This window comes from Plecotus auritus (genome assembly GCF_963455305.1).
Source record: "Plecotus auritus genome assembly, chromosome: 3".
NCBI classification, from domain to species: Eukaryota; Metazoa; Chordata; class Mammalia; order Chiroptera; family Vespertilionidae; genus Plecotus; species Plecotus auritus.
The window spans coordinates 152539914-152558163 of NC_137772.1; the positions used below are offsets into that span (position 1 = coordinate 152539914).

An 18250-nucleotide genomic window follows, 5' to 3' on the forward strand; every position below is an offset into this window, starting at 1 on the left:
GCTTCTTTCCTTTCCTCTAATACTAACTTGTACAAGTGAGATATTGTTTTGTTTTTTTGTTTTAAGAAAGTTCAGGTTATCATTTAGCATTGTCATTTCATGGCTGCTTTTTTCTTTTCTTTTTTTAATCCTCACTCGAGGATATTTTTCCATTGATTATTTTAGAGAGGGGGAAAGATAGAGAGAAAAATCAATGTGACAGAAACACATCGATTGGTTGCCTCCTGTACGAGCCCTGACCAGGGCCTGGGCCAGAGAGGAGCCTACAGCCGAGGTACATGCCCTTGACCAGAATTGAACCTGGGACACTTCAGTCTGCAGGCCAATGCTCTATCCACTGAGCCAAACTGGCTAGGGCCAGACTTTTTAACTTTAGAAGATAGGCTGTATTTTACAGCTGAGATGCCAATGCGTAAGAACAAAGCTGAACTTGAGTACAATGAAATGTCTGGGTTGATAATCTGATTTACATTTCCCCATCAGTTTAATGTACTTGGCTAAATATCTACTTTTGAACTTTTATAGTACAGAGACCCATGCATTTATACCTCTTAAAGTTTAATTATTTTGAGTTAGTATATCTTTGCTTCAAATAGGAAACCTATTATGCTTCAATTTCAATATGATAAAAGAAGTGTAACTTGTATCTTACTGGTATGCTATGTAATTGATGCTTTCTAACCTTTCAGCTTGCCTAAGGTAGTTAAAAGACGAGTGAATGCTCTCAAAAACCTTCAAGTTAAATGTGCACAGATAGAAGCCAAGTTCTATGAGGAAGTTCATGATCTTGAAAGAAAGTATGCTGTTCTCTATCAGCCTTTATTTGATAAGGTAATGCTTTCTATTACTTTGTTTTACATATGTAAAATTTGAGAAGGTAATAAAGCTCCAGAAGCAAAAAAAATTTTTTTTTAAGATTTCTTATTGATTTTTAGAGAGGAAGGAAGAGAGAGAGAAAGAGAAACATCAATATAAGAGCGAAACATCACTTGGGTGCTTCCTGCACACACCCTACCTTGGGATCGAGCCCACACCTTGGGCATGTGCTCTGACGGGGAATCGAACTGGCAGTGCACAGGACGATGCCCAACCAACTGAGCCACATTGGCCAGGGCCAGAAATAAACTTTTTTTAGCTCTCAGCAAAAATGGTTATTAGATGTATTTGGGAAACTATCAATAATAGCAATTCAAGTTATGGTATGCATTAATTAAAATCTATGGGTTCCTAATGAGAAACAGCTAGTTTTTAGCTTGGATATCATTTAAGCTTTTTTTTCTTCAATCATTTTAGCGATTTGAGATCATTAATGCAATTTATGAACCTACGGAAGAAGAATGTGAATGGAAACCAGATGAGGAAGATGACATTTCGGTTGGTACCAACTTTAATTTGGGGTGTTTTATACTTTGGGAATGAAAGCATTTCCTTCAAACTCATGATGACATACAAAGGATTGTTCCCTTTTTTTCAAGTGAAGAAATGGAGGCGTCTAAGTGACTTGCCCACAACTAATAATGGCAGAGCTGAGACACAAATCCAGTGCTCTGTTAAATGACCCTGTTTCTCCAGAATTGCTATTTTAATATTGTTTGCTTAAGAGAATATAATATTTTTATAAGAAAACATCAAGGGATAAAACATTGGACAAGGTTTATATTTCTTTTGCTTTTCCTGTTTACTATGCTTAAAAGTAATTATTTTTCATGACTTTAAAAAATTATTTTTCTAAACTTTTTTCTACACCTCATAGTCCTAGTGGTTCTCTTTGGGAGCAGTATAGTTGTAGCAATATTTATAAAAGTAAGGTTTGGTATGGGTAACAGCAGTGTTTACACAATTGGACTAGAACTGTTTGGGCTGAAAGTTATAATTAGTGATTGAGGGTTTGTTGGTTTCTATACATATGCCACTACATTTAATTTAAGGGGATGTATAAGATTTTATCAAGAGGTTTAATTTAGGTTTTCAGTAATGTATGCTGTTATTTATCAAGGAGGAGCTGAAAGAAAAGGTCAAAGTTGAAGATGAGAAAAAGGATGAAGAAAAACAAGACCCCAAGGGAATTCCTGAATTTTGGTTGACTGTTTTTAAGAATGTTGACTTGCTCAGTGATATGGTTCAGGTAATATTACTCATAAAAATATCAGGTTACCTCATAGAGTGTAAACCTTTGAAATATAAATGTTTGATGACTAGTCTTTCCATAGTTGATATTTGTAGAATGGTTGCTTTCTTTTGAAACAGCTGTTGTCTGTAGAGGGGAAATTGCAGCTTTTTTTAATGTAACCAAATAAATTATGATTCATTTAAAAAAATAGATAACGAAATAGTCCCTTTAATAATTGGTCATTATTGTCTTGTGCTTTCTCAGACAATAGCTTTGTGCCTTCTGTCTCAGATGCTTAGTGTGTAGGTGGGATGTAAGAGACTTAACCATGTCAATTGTTTTACCCAAAAGACCTTTTCAGTCTGAAACAGCTATTCTAAAGTACGTTTGTATTTTATAAGAACGCTGTAAAAAATACATATTTTTATTGACTTTAGAGAGAAGGGAGAGGGGGAAAGAGAAACATCAATGATGAGACAGAATCATTGATTGGCTGCTTCCTGCATGCCACACACTAGGGATAGAGCCTGCAACCCTGACCGGGAATTGAACTTTGACCTCTTGGTTCATAGGTTGACGCTGAACTACTGAGCCACACCAGCTGGGCTATCTTTAACTCTTTTACAGTTGTCACTTTCTCTGCTGAACATTGTCTTATAATCAGAAGCATTTCTTGAGCCACTGCCATCTGCACTGTAGTCCTTGTTTCCTGATACTATGATTGTTGGAAGTTAGTATCAAGAAAAAGAAATGATCTCAAAACAATGACTCCTTATAGAAATTCTACTTTAACCAAGTAGGAAAACATCAAGCAGAAAGAAGGAAAGGAACACGAGCAGCAGTTACAATCACAATCAATCAGGAAACATTTAAAAGCAAACATGCCTATTTTAGACTTGGTTTTGTGCTCTTCAGCCCATTCAATCTGGATAATGAAGTAGTCATTGCTCCATAAAACTTAACTTGAAAATGTCAGTCATCTCGGTGTTCATTGTCCAGTAAGAGAACACTAGTCCTAAAATGCCACATTACTCATTTTTTTTTCTTTTAATTTTTTTAATTTGAAGGAACATGATGAACCTATTCTGAAGCACTTGAAAGATATTAAAGTGAAGTTCTCAGATGCTGGCCAGCCTATGGTAAAAACTTTGAAATACTTTCAATTTTTGTAACAGATATTTACAGATAAATAAATGGAACTTTCTAAAAAGAGGTGTGACGTTTAAGAGTTAGAGATGGGGATGAGGAGAAATTAAAGTGATACTTGATATACTTAATTATTGGTAGGAAATAAATGTTTAGATGTTGATAATGTGATGCAACATTTCCTCCCTCTTAACTATTTTCAAAATATAGTCTATCATTGTTTCTGGATTAAAAATGTGTTAAAAAATAATGCCAAGGAAACATGAATAAGAAAGTACTTATTTTGAATTAGGCATGTGTCTGGGACTTACATAAAATAGAAGATACTAGAGGGTCCCTAATTTGCCATTATGAGAGCTCAACGAACAGCTTTTTCCCAAAATCATCAGTAGTATAATGTAAAGTATGGGCAAAGCTACTAAAGGCTATAGATTCTTATATTGGCATGTAATAAGGTTGGGCCTTTTCTCTGTCCAGCTTAGGTTCTACTCTAAGATTTAACATTTCTCTTTGTGGGGATGGAGAGAGGAATGAGGACTGGTCAGTTTATTCAGATGTGCCCAACCTATTTCATAAACATGTTACTAAATAGTATTGTATGCTGAACTAAGTTTTGTGCCCATTTTTGCTTTTAACATAATGGGGATTTATGTGACTGTTTCCCAGAGTGGGAAAAACACTGTCACTTAGAATTTTATGTTTATAAAAACTAAAGATAAAGCTTTACTTACTAAAGAATTGAAATTGATTATGTAGGAATTTAATTCGTTTTTATACTTTTTTTTTAAGAGTTTTGTTTTAGAATTTCACTTTGAACCCAATGAATATTTCACAAATGAAGTGTTGACAAAGACATACAGAATGAGGTCAGAACCAGATGATTCTGATCCCTTTTCTTTTGATGGACCAGAAATTATGGGTTGTACAGGGTGAGTTTAATTTTACTATATTAACAGAATGTTAAGACTGTATTTGTAATACTTATGATTTGTGGTATTGGTATTTCTATGTCTGTGTGTTAGATACATTCATAAATAGTTTATCTCCAAACATTTGAGTAAAATGTTATATGAGAACTTAGCCATTTTCCTAGAATTCTTCTTGGCCTATGAACTATTACATTTCTCCAAAGGAAATGCACATTTAAATTTATTATATTGTGAGTTTATGGTGATTGTAAATATGTTTATTGAAAAAATTTGTTTAGAAATAAAATTTTTCTCTTTACACTGCTATAGAAAGCATTTAGACCAATTTTGCCCTCTAAAATTTGAAATTAAATATACTATTTATTTGGGAAAATCTTAGCATTTGAAAGTAATGTGTTAATTGTGATAGGAGATTTTTTTTTCTCTCTCTTTGTTTTGGAAGGTGCCAGATAGATTGGAAAAAAGGGAAGAATGTCACTTTGAAAACCATTAAAAAGAAACAGAAACACAAGGGACGTGGGACAGTTCGTACTGTGACCAAAACAGTTTCTAATGACTCGTTCTTTAATTTTTTTGCCCCTCCTGAAGGTAAATAGTGTTTTAGTTTGCATATTGGTGGTTATTTTATTATAAGCTTTGTTTAATTTTTTTATTCATTTGAATTTCTCTTCTCAATTTTGCAGTTCCTGAGAGTGGAGATCTGGTAAGCTGAATTACTATTTAATTGTTGAATTGTTTACTGTGTATGAAATTAAAGGACTGGTTCTCAAAAGTGGGGAGTGGGGTAGTTGCTACTAGCATTTTGTTCTGAGGTTTATAGTGCATGGGGATGCTCTTGATGCATCTGAAAAGTTACATTCAAAATGCTCATAGTACTTTCACTGAGAAATGCTGAAACGCTCAAGATTTTCTTTTCTTTTGAGACTTGGCAAATACTTTGAGGGATTCAAAGTTTTCAAGACTATAGTTTCCTTCCTTATTGAAACTAGAATGTATTTGTGAAAGCCTGAGTGAGATTCTATTATTCCACTTGGTGTTTTCAGTAACTAATATTTTAAAAGGAAAACTGCAGTTAGGTAATTAAGTTGCTTTATTTATATTTTACTTTTAAGCCATAAAAAATAAACAATAGCTAGTTCACTAATTTTTACTTCCCAAATTTCTGAGTATATACATTGTTCTGCTTTCTTTTTATTAAAAACTGTAAATGACTGTTGGGTCATACCACATTTAAGTAAGTTTTCAAATGACAGAAAGTTAAAAGTGAAGTTGAGAGTTACTTCATGATTTAAACCCAAGAGTCTTGCATGTGCTGATTTAAATAACAAAGTTAAATTTTGTGCTTTTGATTTTCTTAAATAGGATGATGACGCTGAAGCTATCCTTGCTGCAGACTTTGAAATTGGTCACTTTTTACGTGAGCGTATAATCCCAAGATCAGTGTTGTACTTTACTGGAGAAGCTATTGAAGATGATGATGATGATGTGAGTGGATCTGAATCCTGTAATAAAATCATTTAGTGAGGGTATGGTAATCAGAATTGGTGAGAGTTTTAATGAATTGTTGTAATTTTTAGAATAATGCTATTAGGATAATTCCTGATGTCCTGTAGATAACTTTTCTGAGTTGTTTTAAATAGGTCCTCTTTGGGTTCATTTATTATAGTTTTTATTTTTCTGCTAATAGGAAGACTGCTCTGAATTAGTGAAACTGCACAATGTTTGGTTAGTACTGTAGATCTATTATGCTCTTGTCTTTGACCAAATAAAACATGCCAAGAACTTTTTTTTAGTGCTTAAGATAACAGTAGTAGGAAGCATAGAATTTTTATTCCAAGGAATATTAATTAAAGATTTAGGTAACATTAGGTTGCCCTCAAAGGTTTGGGTGCCTTTTATTGCTAAATGGCAATAATTCAGATAGACATTTTGTGCATTGTGTTCCACACATAAGTATAAGAAAGTAATATTTACAATACTGTTACATCATACTTATCATTCACTTTAGGGAAAATATTTTTCCTTTTTTTAGATACTAGTGGATACAATGATGGATGTAAATATGTTCTCAGAAGTTTGTTCACTTCATCAAACTTGACCCTTTTTTTCCTTTTTTTAGTATGATGAAGAAGGTGAAGAAGCGGATGAGGTAATGTTTACCAAATGAGCAAATAATACTGTTTAACATAATGAGAAGCAAATTTGACTTATGTATTCCTTTGCTATAATCATTATTCTGTGATAATGCATAAAAACATTTTTGGAAAAATATGATTTTAGAATCTACAGCCAAACAATGTATGTATAAGGTTTCAATAAATAAATTGTAAAACTCAGAACATTTTTTTTTATTTCAAATAATTCTGTTCTGCTGCAGGGTTATCAGCTCTTTGAAGAAGTCAAAAGCTGCAGTAAACTTTTTCCACGTTGGCTGCAGTAAATCTTTTCAATAAAAGCTGTCTGGATGTCTCAAGTTGTGTTGGGAAATTTTTCATAATAGAAGCTTTCATAATAAATTGCATTGTCACCAAAGTCTGTAATCATGAAATTCTATTGACCTATAGAGTAACTTGTATTAAATTCTTCCTACATTATGAGCCATTTCTTGCCTACTATGTACCTACTTCATGGATGCATTTTGAACTTTAATATAGGAAGGGGAAGAAGAAGATGAGGAAAATGATCCAGACTATGACTCAAAGGTGAGTATAATTAGCGCTGTTTTCTATTAAATTTAAGGCAGGTTAAATAAAAGTTAATATCTTAATATAAAGTTTAATTTTATCCATTAAAAATGTCTAGCCCATTAAATGTATAAAGTCCTCACTGGCATTTCAACAATACACTTAATTTCAGTGCATCTCTTCAGAAACTTATTTTAGGTCTGACCTTATATTTTTAAATTCCAGGCTAAGTAAGCCCTAGACTCCTTTTTATTTTTCACTTTTATTGTTTTCAGAGAGGAAGGGAGGGGTGGGGAGAGAGAGAGAAACATCAATGATGAGAGTCATTGATTGGCTGCCTCCAGCACCCCTTACTGGGGATTGAGCCTGTAACCCAGGCATGTGCCCTGACCTGGAATCCAACTTTGACTTCCTAGTATATAATATAGGTCAGTGCTCAACCAGTGAACCATACCGGCTGGGCTAGGATTCTATTTTAATGGCATGCTATCATGTACATTTTTTAAGAAGCGTTTTAAATTATAGCTTGTGGTTTTAGGCTGTTTCCCCTCCAAAGGAAAGCTTATAAACAAAGGTCAGCTTTTAAATTATCTAAATGTAGGAGTACTTGGGATTGGGGGAGCAGTATTATCTGTTAGATTCTACCAACCACCTCCCTTCTCCATCTGAGTCTCAGGAATTTTGTCATAGCAGGGTTAGTAAAGACCTTTGTTTTCTTACAAAATACATAGGACATTTTATCAGGATTTTTTTGAAACTGGTTTCTCTTTGATTCATTCATTTGCTAAATGCTACAAAATATCCAAAGATACTTTAACCTACTGGGCAGGTAAGAGGAGATAGTTATAAATCAAATTAAATATTCCAACAGGTATGACTTACTCCTAACAGCTAAATTTGAATGGAATTAGTATTTTTTGAGTAACTGATCTATAAAAAGGCAAAAATAATGGCTATTATAACTAACAAATTGCTTGGTTATTTAATTTTTCAAGATTAAGGCTCTGTCTCATTTTATGGAGTTCATTCTATTGTGTAAAATTTGCATTTTATTTTAGCATTTTCATGATCTACTTATGTTTGAATAATAATTTGCTATCATTGCTAATACCCTTTTTTTTGAATTTGGCCAAATTTTTGACAGCGGTGAGATAATGTGATAAGGTAGTTAATTACTAATGAAATATTAACTGAAGCTGGTAGAAAAAGATAGATTGACTTATTGTTTTCCTTTAACAGAAGGATCAAAACCCAGCAGAGTGCAAGCAGCAGTGAAGCAGGATGTATGGCCTTGAGGATAACCTGCACTGTAATAGCCTAAACACAACTATTATTTACTTACAGACTTACGTTTTTGTATTTTCTTGGTAGACCCAGTAATTTTTTTAAAAGGAAGGAATTGATACTTTAAAGACAATTTTGTTCTACCTAGCTTTCTAAATTTAGTTTTTCTGCCAGATATGTTGAATGCAGAAATTCTCTCACACATTTTCATTCCTTGCTATATAGTTTGGTTCTTCTGGGGTATTTTTATCATGTAACTATTAGATACAGCTATGAAAATAAACTAACTGTTAAATGAAACAGATTTTTTTGTTTTGCTAATTTTTTTCTGAAGAACCAAAGTATTTTTTCAGCTGGTAGTTAAGTGGGTTTAAGTTTTGTCTTTCATTACTTTGTTATAGAAATGCAGTGCCTATACTGAAACAATTCATTTTTAAAAACGAAAACAAACTGGTCAAGACAATCTATGGTTAAGAATTTCCAGTAAGACTGTATCATCTATTTGATTGTTCAATGGATTTTTAATATTTTAGGTGACATAGTTAACTATAAAGAACCCTAACTCAGTTGTATGGTTATTAGTTACCATAGGGAGATGAATAAAACTTAGTATTTTCAGACGTTAAACTTTTTTTTTTTTTAACTGTACTTTTAAATTTAACCTCCATTAATTAAACATCTCTTCTTTGTGGTAGGGTCTACCTTCTGCTTCCCTGGAAAGGATGAATTTTCATCATTTGACAAGTTCATTTCAAGTTTTTTGTTGTTTGTTTGTTTGCTTGTTTTTGTAGCCTAAAATAAAAATGTCAAATATAATTTTAGTTCTCACAAGATAATGTCTTATAATTTTGTACTAATTCAGGCAGAAGTGAAGCCTTAGCTTGAATTAAGTATTGTACCCAGTTTACTATCATATTGAAGAAAAGGGTGTCAACTCTGGAAGAGGTGTACTGCATTTAAAAAGAAAGTATAAAAAAAGAAAAAAAACGATGTAATTTTTTTTAAGAGTAAGTTAAGTTTTATTTCCTTTGGTTAGAATGAGAGAAGGCCGCAAGCCTCTGATTAATTCCAGTTCTTATTGTTTAAAGTATGAGTATGTTGTTTACCCATGCTTCTGTTTACTATGTATTAAAATGGGTAGTACTGTTTACTTAACTACCTCACGTGTTAGGCATATTAACTTAAATTATATATGAAATGTTTCTCAACCTTATTTGAAAGCTTAAAAATTTGGAACTTTTTGCACCACAAGTATGATATTCAGCCTTTTAGTCTACCGCAGTTTGCTAAATAAACCAGAAAACAAAAGTTAAGTACTTTACTCTGGATCTGGTCAGGCAGTGCTCTTTTAGTGGCTCCTTATTTAATAGAAGTAGATGGATAACCAACTATTTCAAAGGTCCAAGAATAGTTTTTAGGTATTTTTAGTTATGACCATAGAGATCATGGTTCTAAAATAGAAGTAAGGCCGTTTTTAAAGGGGAAGGGGGAATCCCATTAAATTGATATTGTAGAGCCACATTTAAAATACCTCAGGCTAATTACTGTTAATTTTTTCTGGTGAACTTAAAAGTTTTGGCAGTGAGAGTGGACTAATTGGATTGTAATTGGAAAACAGCTTAGAGTTTCTGCTCGTAATAAAATAACATTAGGTTCATTTTAGAAATGATAGCATTTCCATTTTGAAAATTGAGTATTACAGTCTTAAAATGTGAATGAATACATTTTGTTATTTGTGTAGTACTATCTTTTTCACTCCTGAGATTTTAATTAACTACTGGAAGTCCTTAACCAATTGCAATAGTTTATAGGGGGAAAAAATACCATGAAAACACCTGATGTTTTTCCTTTTCATTTTCAAAATGATTTTGGTTGCTTTGATTAGACCTTCTGTGCTAATGTTTTTTTTGTACCCATAGTTCATTTGAACACAAATGAACTTTAAAAATGTTAACCTAAAGATAGGTTCTCATTTTTATATGAACTTTAAGCAGCAAAACCACTATATTCTTTTTTCTTTAGGAAATAGCTATTGCCAAAGTGAGGGAGTAGATACTATTTCATCTTGTTATATAAAGGGCAATGTGATTTGCAGAGGAATTGTTCTCTTAATAAAGTTGGGGTTTCAAGGGATATCAGTGTTCATCTATGCCATCTCTCCAGTTCCAAAAGGTTCTATTCCATTCAAGAAATTTGAGATATGTAATTGGAAGACCTTAATAAAATTTGCATTTAATTTTATAAAATGTACTGGTGATGTTTTGGGTGGTTTTTAAATTAAAAATACTACCTTTTTGTAAGAACAGAGAGTAGAGATGTTTTGAGTTGGCTATTCTGTGCTTAGACCATTATGGTCTGTAAATTTGATTACTTTTAAATTACGAGCAACCTCCCAAGCCCTGCTGAATGGAGTTTGTATTGGAAGACTAGAAAGGACTTCTACAGATCTTACTGAGCTAACTGTAGACATTTTTGAGGAGACTTCAAATTTTCAGTTACTAGTTTTCTCAAGCCCAGGCATTGGCTGCCAAGTTCTCAATAATTGAATTAACTATGTTACTGCTGCTTTTAAGACTGAATTTGTGGGTTTATCCAAGTTGTAGGCAATTCCCATTATTAAAAATATAAAACTTTTGAATTGTGAAAGCATGCAGAAATATTAAACTAATATTAAAATATTCTTTATTTGATTGCAGGACATGGTTTAGCATTTGAGTCCATTTTTATGGGATGATCTTATAAAAATAGTAGCATTTATATTTTTGACTGTTTAAACTAGATGTTATTTTAAATGTACAAAATAAACGATTGGCTTAGAGCAGTGGGTGGCAAACTCATTAGTCAACAGAGTGGCAAACCGTGGCTCGCGAGCCACAGTTTGCCGTCCACTGGCTTAGAGGAAGCATACGTACATTCTTTTATAGGAACCTTTGAAAAGAAAAAGCATGTGAATTTAGTATAGTTATTTTTTTTTAATCTTCACTGTATTTTGGTAATTGTAAACCATTTTGTTTTGAAAAATATTCATAATTTAGGTGATTTGCTACTTAAAACACTAATAGCTAAAAATTAGATGGTGAAATTAACAAATTAATTTTCAGCTATGTAGTGATGATTTTTTGTATGCTGGTTTAAAAATCCAGTTATTGGATAAAATTTTAGCCAAGTTCTTGGACTGATTAAGAACTTAAGAGAAATGGAAACATCTTTGTTGGAGTGTGAAATTATTGAAGGATAAGTGTTTATCCATGAGAAATTTTGATTGTATTTAGTTGATTACATTTTCAAAAAATAACAGCATTCTTTGTATCTTGTGTTTAAGTATAAAATGAGAAACAGAGTCTAACAATTTAGAAATAATAAATTGTCAGCAGGAAATAAGTCCTTAATGCAGTTGTTTAATTTTGAAATGTGGGATAAAATGTTGCTTAAAATCAAGCAGTGCTTTTAGATCTTCATGTATTTTAAACTTAAAAGCAAGAGGGAGGAACTGGGAACAAGTGATGAAAATAAAAGGACCAGAAGTTGGCAGATCTCAGCAAGAGTTAATGATAGTAATATTCATAATTTGTCATAATGAAATTAGGCAGTTGTAGCTCTGAGCTTTTCATGGAGTGGCAAAATAGTTTACTTTTGTGGGGATAGCAACTATTAGTTTTTCTTGGTTGTTAATCCTCACCTGAGGATGTTTTTCTGTTGATTTTTAGAGATCGTGGAAGGGAGACAGAGCTAGAAACTGATTGGTTGCCTCCCACATGAGGCCCCTCGGGGCCTGTACAAATTGGACCTGTACAAATTGGACCTGTGGACCCTTCAGTCCATGGGCTGACTATCCACTGAGCCAAACTGGCTAGGGTGAAAATCGTTACTTTTTAAAGTGTTAAAAACACTGGAAACTACCTTAGTATTTCAAAAGTGAAATTACCTTCCAAGAATTTTTAAACCAAGATAAAAGGACATTTATGCTAGTGGCCTCCAGGCTAATTAGAGGCTACCCTGTCAAAAGCAGGGCAAATTTCCTTTTATCTGCAATGAAGTAAAATACCAGGATTTTGGCAGAAGGGGGTGCTTATCAATGTTTTTTTCTAACAGTTGAAAGAATTCCTGTATATTCTTTCCTCATCACCATTTATTGATTTTGCTATAAATTTACATTGTGTATGCATTGTTTTTTTAAACTTTGACAAAGTTGCAGACATCATGCCCTTTCATCCTCTAAATCAGTGGTTCTCAACCTTTCTAATGCCGCGACCCTTTAATACAGTTCCTCATGTTGTGGTGACCCCCAACCATAAAACTATTTTCGTTGCTACTTCATAACTGTAATTTTGCTACTGTTATGACTTGTAATGTAAATATCTGTCTTTTCCGATGGTCTTAGGCTCTACAGGTCGAGACCCACAGGTTGAGAACCGCTAGCAGGGTTGCCTAAGACCATTGGAGAAAACAAATATTTACATTACGGTTCATAACAGTAGCAAAATTACAGTTACGAAGTAGCAACGAAAATAATTGTAAGTTTGGGGGTCACCACAACATGAGGAACTGTATTAAAGGGTCGCGGCATTAGAAAGGTTGAGAACCACTGCTCTAAATGCAGCAGTTGTTAGACTTTCTGTCCCAGCCCTAAAATTGGCTATTTCTCCGAAGATCTCTGGAAACCTTTAAGGGGAATGGTAGTTAGAATCCAAGTCTGGGTGCTGGATGTGCTTATTTCTGGGATGTCTGTGTTTCAACAGACTTGGGAAACATCAGAAACTAAACACACACTGGACACTTCAAAGTTAATGCAGCACAATGGGATTCCTAACCTTGCCCGAGTCCATATTTATAACTACCTTCATCTAGGTGGTGAGTAACTGATCCAATTGGGAATTGCAGATGAGGTTGCTCTACGTGAATAAGAAAAGAGTAGAAAAGAAAAGAAAAATGTAAATTTAAGACTAACCTTGTAGGCCCTAAACAAATGATTGCCATATTTAATGGACATTGGAATAAAATAGTTCTTACACTGCAAAGTAGAATGGTTAAACAGCCTTTAGAGTCCATTTGTGTTTATTCAGGCTCAGTGTTTTGATAAGTAGTGAAAGATTTGGTTAGCACTGAGGACATACTGGTATTTGCAGAATACTTGAATCTTAAATAGGTGTGCATTCTAACAAAATCCTGAGTTTGTGATTAAGATCAATCTTTAGCCCTAACCGGTTTGGCTCAGTGGATAGAGTGTCGGCCTACAGACTGAAAGGTCCCGGGTTCGATTCCGGTCAAGGGCATGTACCTTGGTTGCGGGCACATCCTCAGTGGGAGGTGTGCAGGAGGCAGCTGATCGATGTTTCTCTCTCATCGATGTTTCTAGCTCTCTATCCCTCTCCTTTCCTCTCTGTGAAATAGCAATAAAATATTAAAAAAAAAATGCATGTTGAGAGAAACAAAATGGCGGCATAGGTAAACGCCTAAACTGCTGCCTCGCACAACAATTTCAAAACTACAACTAAAAGACAAAACGGACATCATCCAGAACCACAGGAAGGCTGGCTGAGTGGAAATTCTACAAAGCATACTAAGACTTAGAGGAGCTGCAGAAGGCAGAGGTACAGAGGCACGAGGAGAGGGCTGGCAACTGAGTGCAATGCTGGCTTTCTCAAGCGGGAGGGAGACAGAAGCTCCCGACTGCTCTAAACTCCAGTTCCAGGCGATAATCTGGGGACCCAGACTCATTTGGGGAGAAACTGGACTGTCTGGCTGCAGGCAAAACTTGAGGGCAGCTTTCTCTCAGAGGTGCTTGCAGCGATTACCACAGGACACAGACCCAGGAGCCTCTTAGGGGAGGGCTGACGGGAAACCATTGCTGTCTGATCTGCCCTGAGACTCCACCCCATCCAAGCTGAGCACAGAGGCTTTTGCAAGTCTTGTCTCATAAGGGTGTCTCCAGCACAAGTTCTCCCAGCGTAGTCACAGCTGATCCTCACAGCCAATTGGCCTGGAGGTCAATTCCTCCCAGTGATACCAACAACAATCAAGGCTTAACTACAAGACTGCACACAGCCCACAAAGTGGTGCATCAAGAGTGTCCGCCTCAGGCAACTGGGGAGGCTGAGCCACTGGGCCCTATAGGACACCTAGCACACAAAGCCACTCTATCAACAGGGAAGCAGCCAAAATGCAGAGACAAACAGGTCACAAATGAAAGAAATGGAGGAAAGCAAACGACTGGATATAGAGTTCAAAACCACGGTTATGAGGTTTTTCAAGAATTTTTTAGAAAAGGCCAATAAATTTAGTGAGACCCTCGAGGATATGAAAAAGGACCAACTAGAAATTAAGCATACACTGACTGAAATAAAAAATAATATACAGAGATCCAATGGCAGACTAGAGAATCTCAAGAATCAAGTCAAAGATTTGAAATACAAAGAAGAAAAAAAAAACCCCAACTAGAAAAAAAAAGAATCCAAAAATATGAAGATAGTGTAAGGAGCCTCTGGGACAACTTCAAGCGTACCAACATCCGAATTATGGTTGTACCAGAAGAAGAGAGAGCAAGATACTGAAAACCTATTTGAAGAAATAATGACCGAAAACTTCCCCCACCTAGTGAAAGAAATAGTCTTACAAGTCCAGGAAGCGCAGAGAACCCCAAACAAAAGGAATCCAAAGAGGACCCTATGAAGACATCATAAAATTTCAAGAGTGAAAGACAATATTAAAAGCAGCAAGAGAAAAACAGTTACCTACAAGGGAGCACCTATATGATTAATCAGCTGATTTCTCAACAGAAACTATGCAGGCCAGACGGGAGTGGCAAGAAATATTCAAAGTGATGAATAGCAAGAACCTACAACCAAGATTACTCTACCCAGCAAAACTATCGTTCAGAACTGAAGGGCATATAAAGAGCTTCACAGATAAGAAAAAGCTAAAGGAGTTCATCACCGCCAATCCAGTATTACATGAAATGCTGAAGGGTGTTCTTTAAGAAGAGGAAGAAGAAAAAAGTAAAGATAAAAATTATGAACAACAAATACATATCTATTAACAAGTGAATCTAAAAATCAAGTGAATAAAAAAATCTGATGAACAGAATAAATTGGTGACTATAATAGAATCTGGGGCATAGAAAGGGAGTGCACTAACAATTCTCGGGGGGAAAGGGGTGTGGGGGTGCAGGAAGAGACTGGACAAAAATCGTACACCTATGGATGAGGACGGGGGGGTGATAAGGGCAGAGGGTCGGGTGGGAACTGGGTGGAGGGGAGCTATGGGGGGGAGGAACAATTGTAATAATCTGAACAATAAAGATTTAAAAAATTTTTTTAAAATGCATATTGTCCTAGCCAGTTTGGCTCAGTGGATAGAGGCCTGCTGATTGAAGGGTCCCAGGTTCAATTCTGACTAAGGGCATATGCCTGGATTGCGGATTCGATCCTCAATAGAGGGCACGCAGGAGGAGGCAGCCAATCGATTCTCATTGATATTTCTATCACCCTTTCCTCTCTGAAGTCAATAAAAATGTTTTCTTATGCTTATTTATTTTGCCTTTTCCTGAGTCCAGAAATTATTCAGGGTAATGGTAAGTGAAGTCATAATTTGTTGGCCTGTCCTTTATCTCTAATATCTACCTGGAGCCCTGGATATGGGCTATGAGAGGTTTCTGTTGAGATCAGATGTGATTTTCGGCTTGGATCAGGCTAGTCAATACTTAAGTGTTTCAAAACTGTAGAGGCTGGATTTGTTCTTTGCTATTCAGTTGCCTTGGTGAGTAGACCTAGAACCTTTAGAGCAACTTAGGCAGCAGCAACCCAACCTATCTTGCCTGTATTTGCAGTTTCAGCCCTGCTTGTCTGCCTTTTCATTCACTTTCTGCAACTGACCTTTTGTGTATATGTCTTATTAAGTTCAACATGGTCACCTTTTTATTTACTCTTCAGTTGTGATCTGGTTCTATTATTTCAAGAAGTACTCTAGGGATACTTGCTCATGATTGGATTTCCTAACTTCCAATATTGTACTTCAAAGATGGTAAGTATATAGCAAATTTTTATATGTACATTACTCAGGATTTATCTGCACTCCCTCCAGTGTACCAACCACCCTAATATATTAAAACCCTGGGCCGTAATGACCAGTAACAACCAAGGCTGGACCAACTGGAAGTCAGTCCTGCAGTCAGCATTGGGTTGCCATAGCAACCAAGCACTGACAGCTGAAGGGGCTGTGAATCGGGGCCAGAGAGAGGCCTGAAGAGAGAAGCAGGGACTGATCCATTACCCTCTGTGGCAGCTTTTGATCAGCATTTGCTTCTCTCCCAGTCTGGCCAGCAGTTCCACACCTTCATTTCTCTCCAGGTCTCCACCAGGGCTGCTGATCATCCCCACCTTTCTGATCAGGCCCCATTGATAGGCCCAGAGAGACTGACTGGCATAGAAACCGACCAATCAGAACCAAATTGGCCAGCAGAGGAGGACAGTTGGGGGCAAGATCAGGCCTGCAGGGGAGGGCAGTTAGGGGCAACCAGCTTGGCAGGGGCGGGCAGTTGGGGGTGAGATCAGGCAGGCAGAGGCAGTTAGGGGTGATCAGGCAGGCAGACAGATGAGTGGTTAGGAGCCAGTTGTCCGACTCCCAGTTTAGGCCCAATCCCGGCAGGCCGGGCTGTGGGAACACCGCCCCCACCCCGCCCCATGCACAAATTTTGTGCACCAGGCCACTAGTCCTATATAATAAAAGCATAATATGCTAAGTGTTTGACCGTCCAGCCAGTCGCTATGATGCACTGATCACCAGGCGGCAGACACTCTGTCCAATAGGTTAGCTTGCTGCTGGGGTCCAGCCAACCAATTGGGACTGGGTGAGATGGACCGGACACACTCTGGAGCTCTCCCACAGTCCTTCCCCAGCCCCGATTGTGCACTGGTGGGGTTCCTCAGCCTGGCCTGTGCCCTCTTGCAATCCGAGATCCATTGGGGGATGTCAGAGAGCTGGTTTCGGCCCAATTCCTGCAGGCCAGGCCGAGGGACCCCACCAGTGCACAACCCATGCACCAGGCCTCTAGTAATACTATATGGGGCCATGTAGAAAGTTAAGTCCTTGATTCTCATTTCAATCTCATGTCAACCAAGATACTCCAAGATCCTTTGTAGCTGTCACATTCTTGCATACTGAGTTGCTTTTGAGGAAACCAGTAAGACAGCTGGACTGTGAATATTCATAAACTCAGTGGTACTATTAGTGTGGACAGTATCAACAGTTATTGCAGTTACCTAGTACTGCATAACAAAAGTACTACCAAAACTTAAAGCATTAACAAGATTTTTTTGGCTGACTGCTTGGATAGTTCATTTCCGATCAGCCTCAGCAGGGCAGGTTTTAAAGGAAAGCAAATGGAATCATCTGAAGGTTCTTCATGTACAGGTGGTTGATGAAACTTCAGCTGGGATGTGGTCAGAGCTCTGCCTAGACATTGTCTCACAGGACGATGACTGGTTTCCAGGAGTTAGGCAACAGTGGATCCTTTTTGTGGCCTATCCTGAGAAATCATCGCTTCTGTACTGTATTGGTTATAGAGTCAGTCACTGAGTTTTAGTGGGAGGGGACTACACATGGCTGGAGGAATGGTAAGATTTTGGAAAAGTTAACTGGAATCTTCTGCCACAAATTGTCTTTTTTGCAAAATACTGTTGGCTACAATAGTATTGATACAGCAAAAGCTGCAATAGTTTTCCAAAATAACCAGAAACATAAAGGTTAAATTATATATGTATGCCTGTTTATGGAGAAAAAATGTCTTATCGTATGGGAATCACATCATTTGAATTTGTTATACACAATTTTTGTGAATCATAAAAATGTCATTTGACAAGTAAAGGAACTTCAAATGGTATCTTAATCAGCATTTTGGAAGACCCACGTGTATATAATCAATTAAGACAACAGAAGTAATCCCTTATTTAATCTTCATACTTGTTTACCCATGGTAATTATTCCCTCTATATGTAAGGGTAGAAATTCAATGACTTAGAAAAATCCTCACCAGAGGATATGTTTTTTTTTTTTTTTTTTTTTTAATGTTTATTGATTTTTAGAGACAGAAGGAGAGGGAT

The 18250-nt window shown here is 36.2% G+C and overlaps 1 protein-coding gene across 5 annotated transcripts in view; it reads left to right on the forward strand.

The window, feature by feature from the left end:
* The window catches only part of NAP1L1 (nucleosome assembly protein 1 like 1), a 35275-nt gene extending 23735 nt beyond the window's left edge, over positions 1-11540 (forward strand). For 2 of the 5 annotated variants that reach the window (XM_080661691.1, XM_080661694.1), the window contains 12 exons: positions 690-831; positions 1294-1374; positions 1997-2125; positions 3178-3249; positions 4046-4185; positions 4628-4773; positions 4869-4888; positions 5548-5670; positions 6305-6334; positions 6840-6887; positions 8109-8178; positions 8849-11540. In XM_080661691.1, the coding sequence (XP_080517817.1) occupies positions 690-831; positions 1294-1374; positions 1997-2125; positions 3178-3249; positions 4046-4185; positions 4628-4773; positions 4869-4888; positions 5548-5670; positions 6305-6334; positions 6840-6887; positions 8109-8144 (967 nt within the window). In that variant the 3' untranslated portion in view covers positions 8145-8178; positions 8849-11540. Of the gene's footprint in view, positions 1-689; positions 832-1293; positions 1375-1996; positions 2126-3177; positions 3250-4045; positions 4186-4627; positions 4774-4868; positions 4889-5547; positions 5671-6304; positions 6335-6562; positions 6659-6839; positions 6888-8108; positions 8778-8848 lie in introns of those variants that run through there. The other 3 variants (XM_080661692.1, XM_080661695.1, XM_080661693.1) reach the window with 3 other exon arrangements.
* Positions 11541-18250: the final 6710 nt, after the last annotated feature.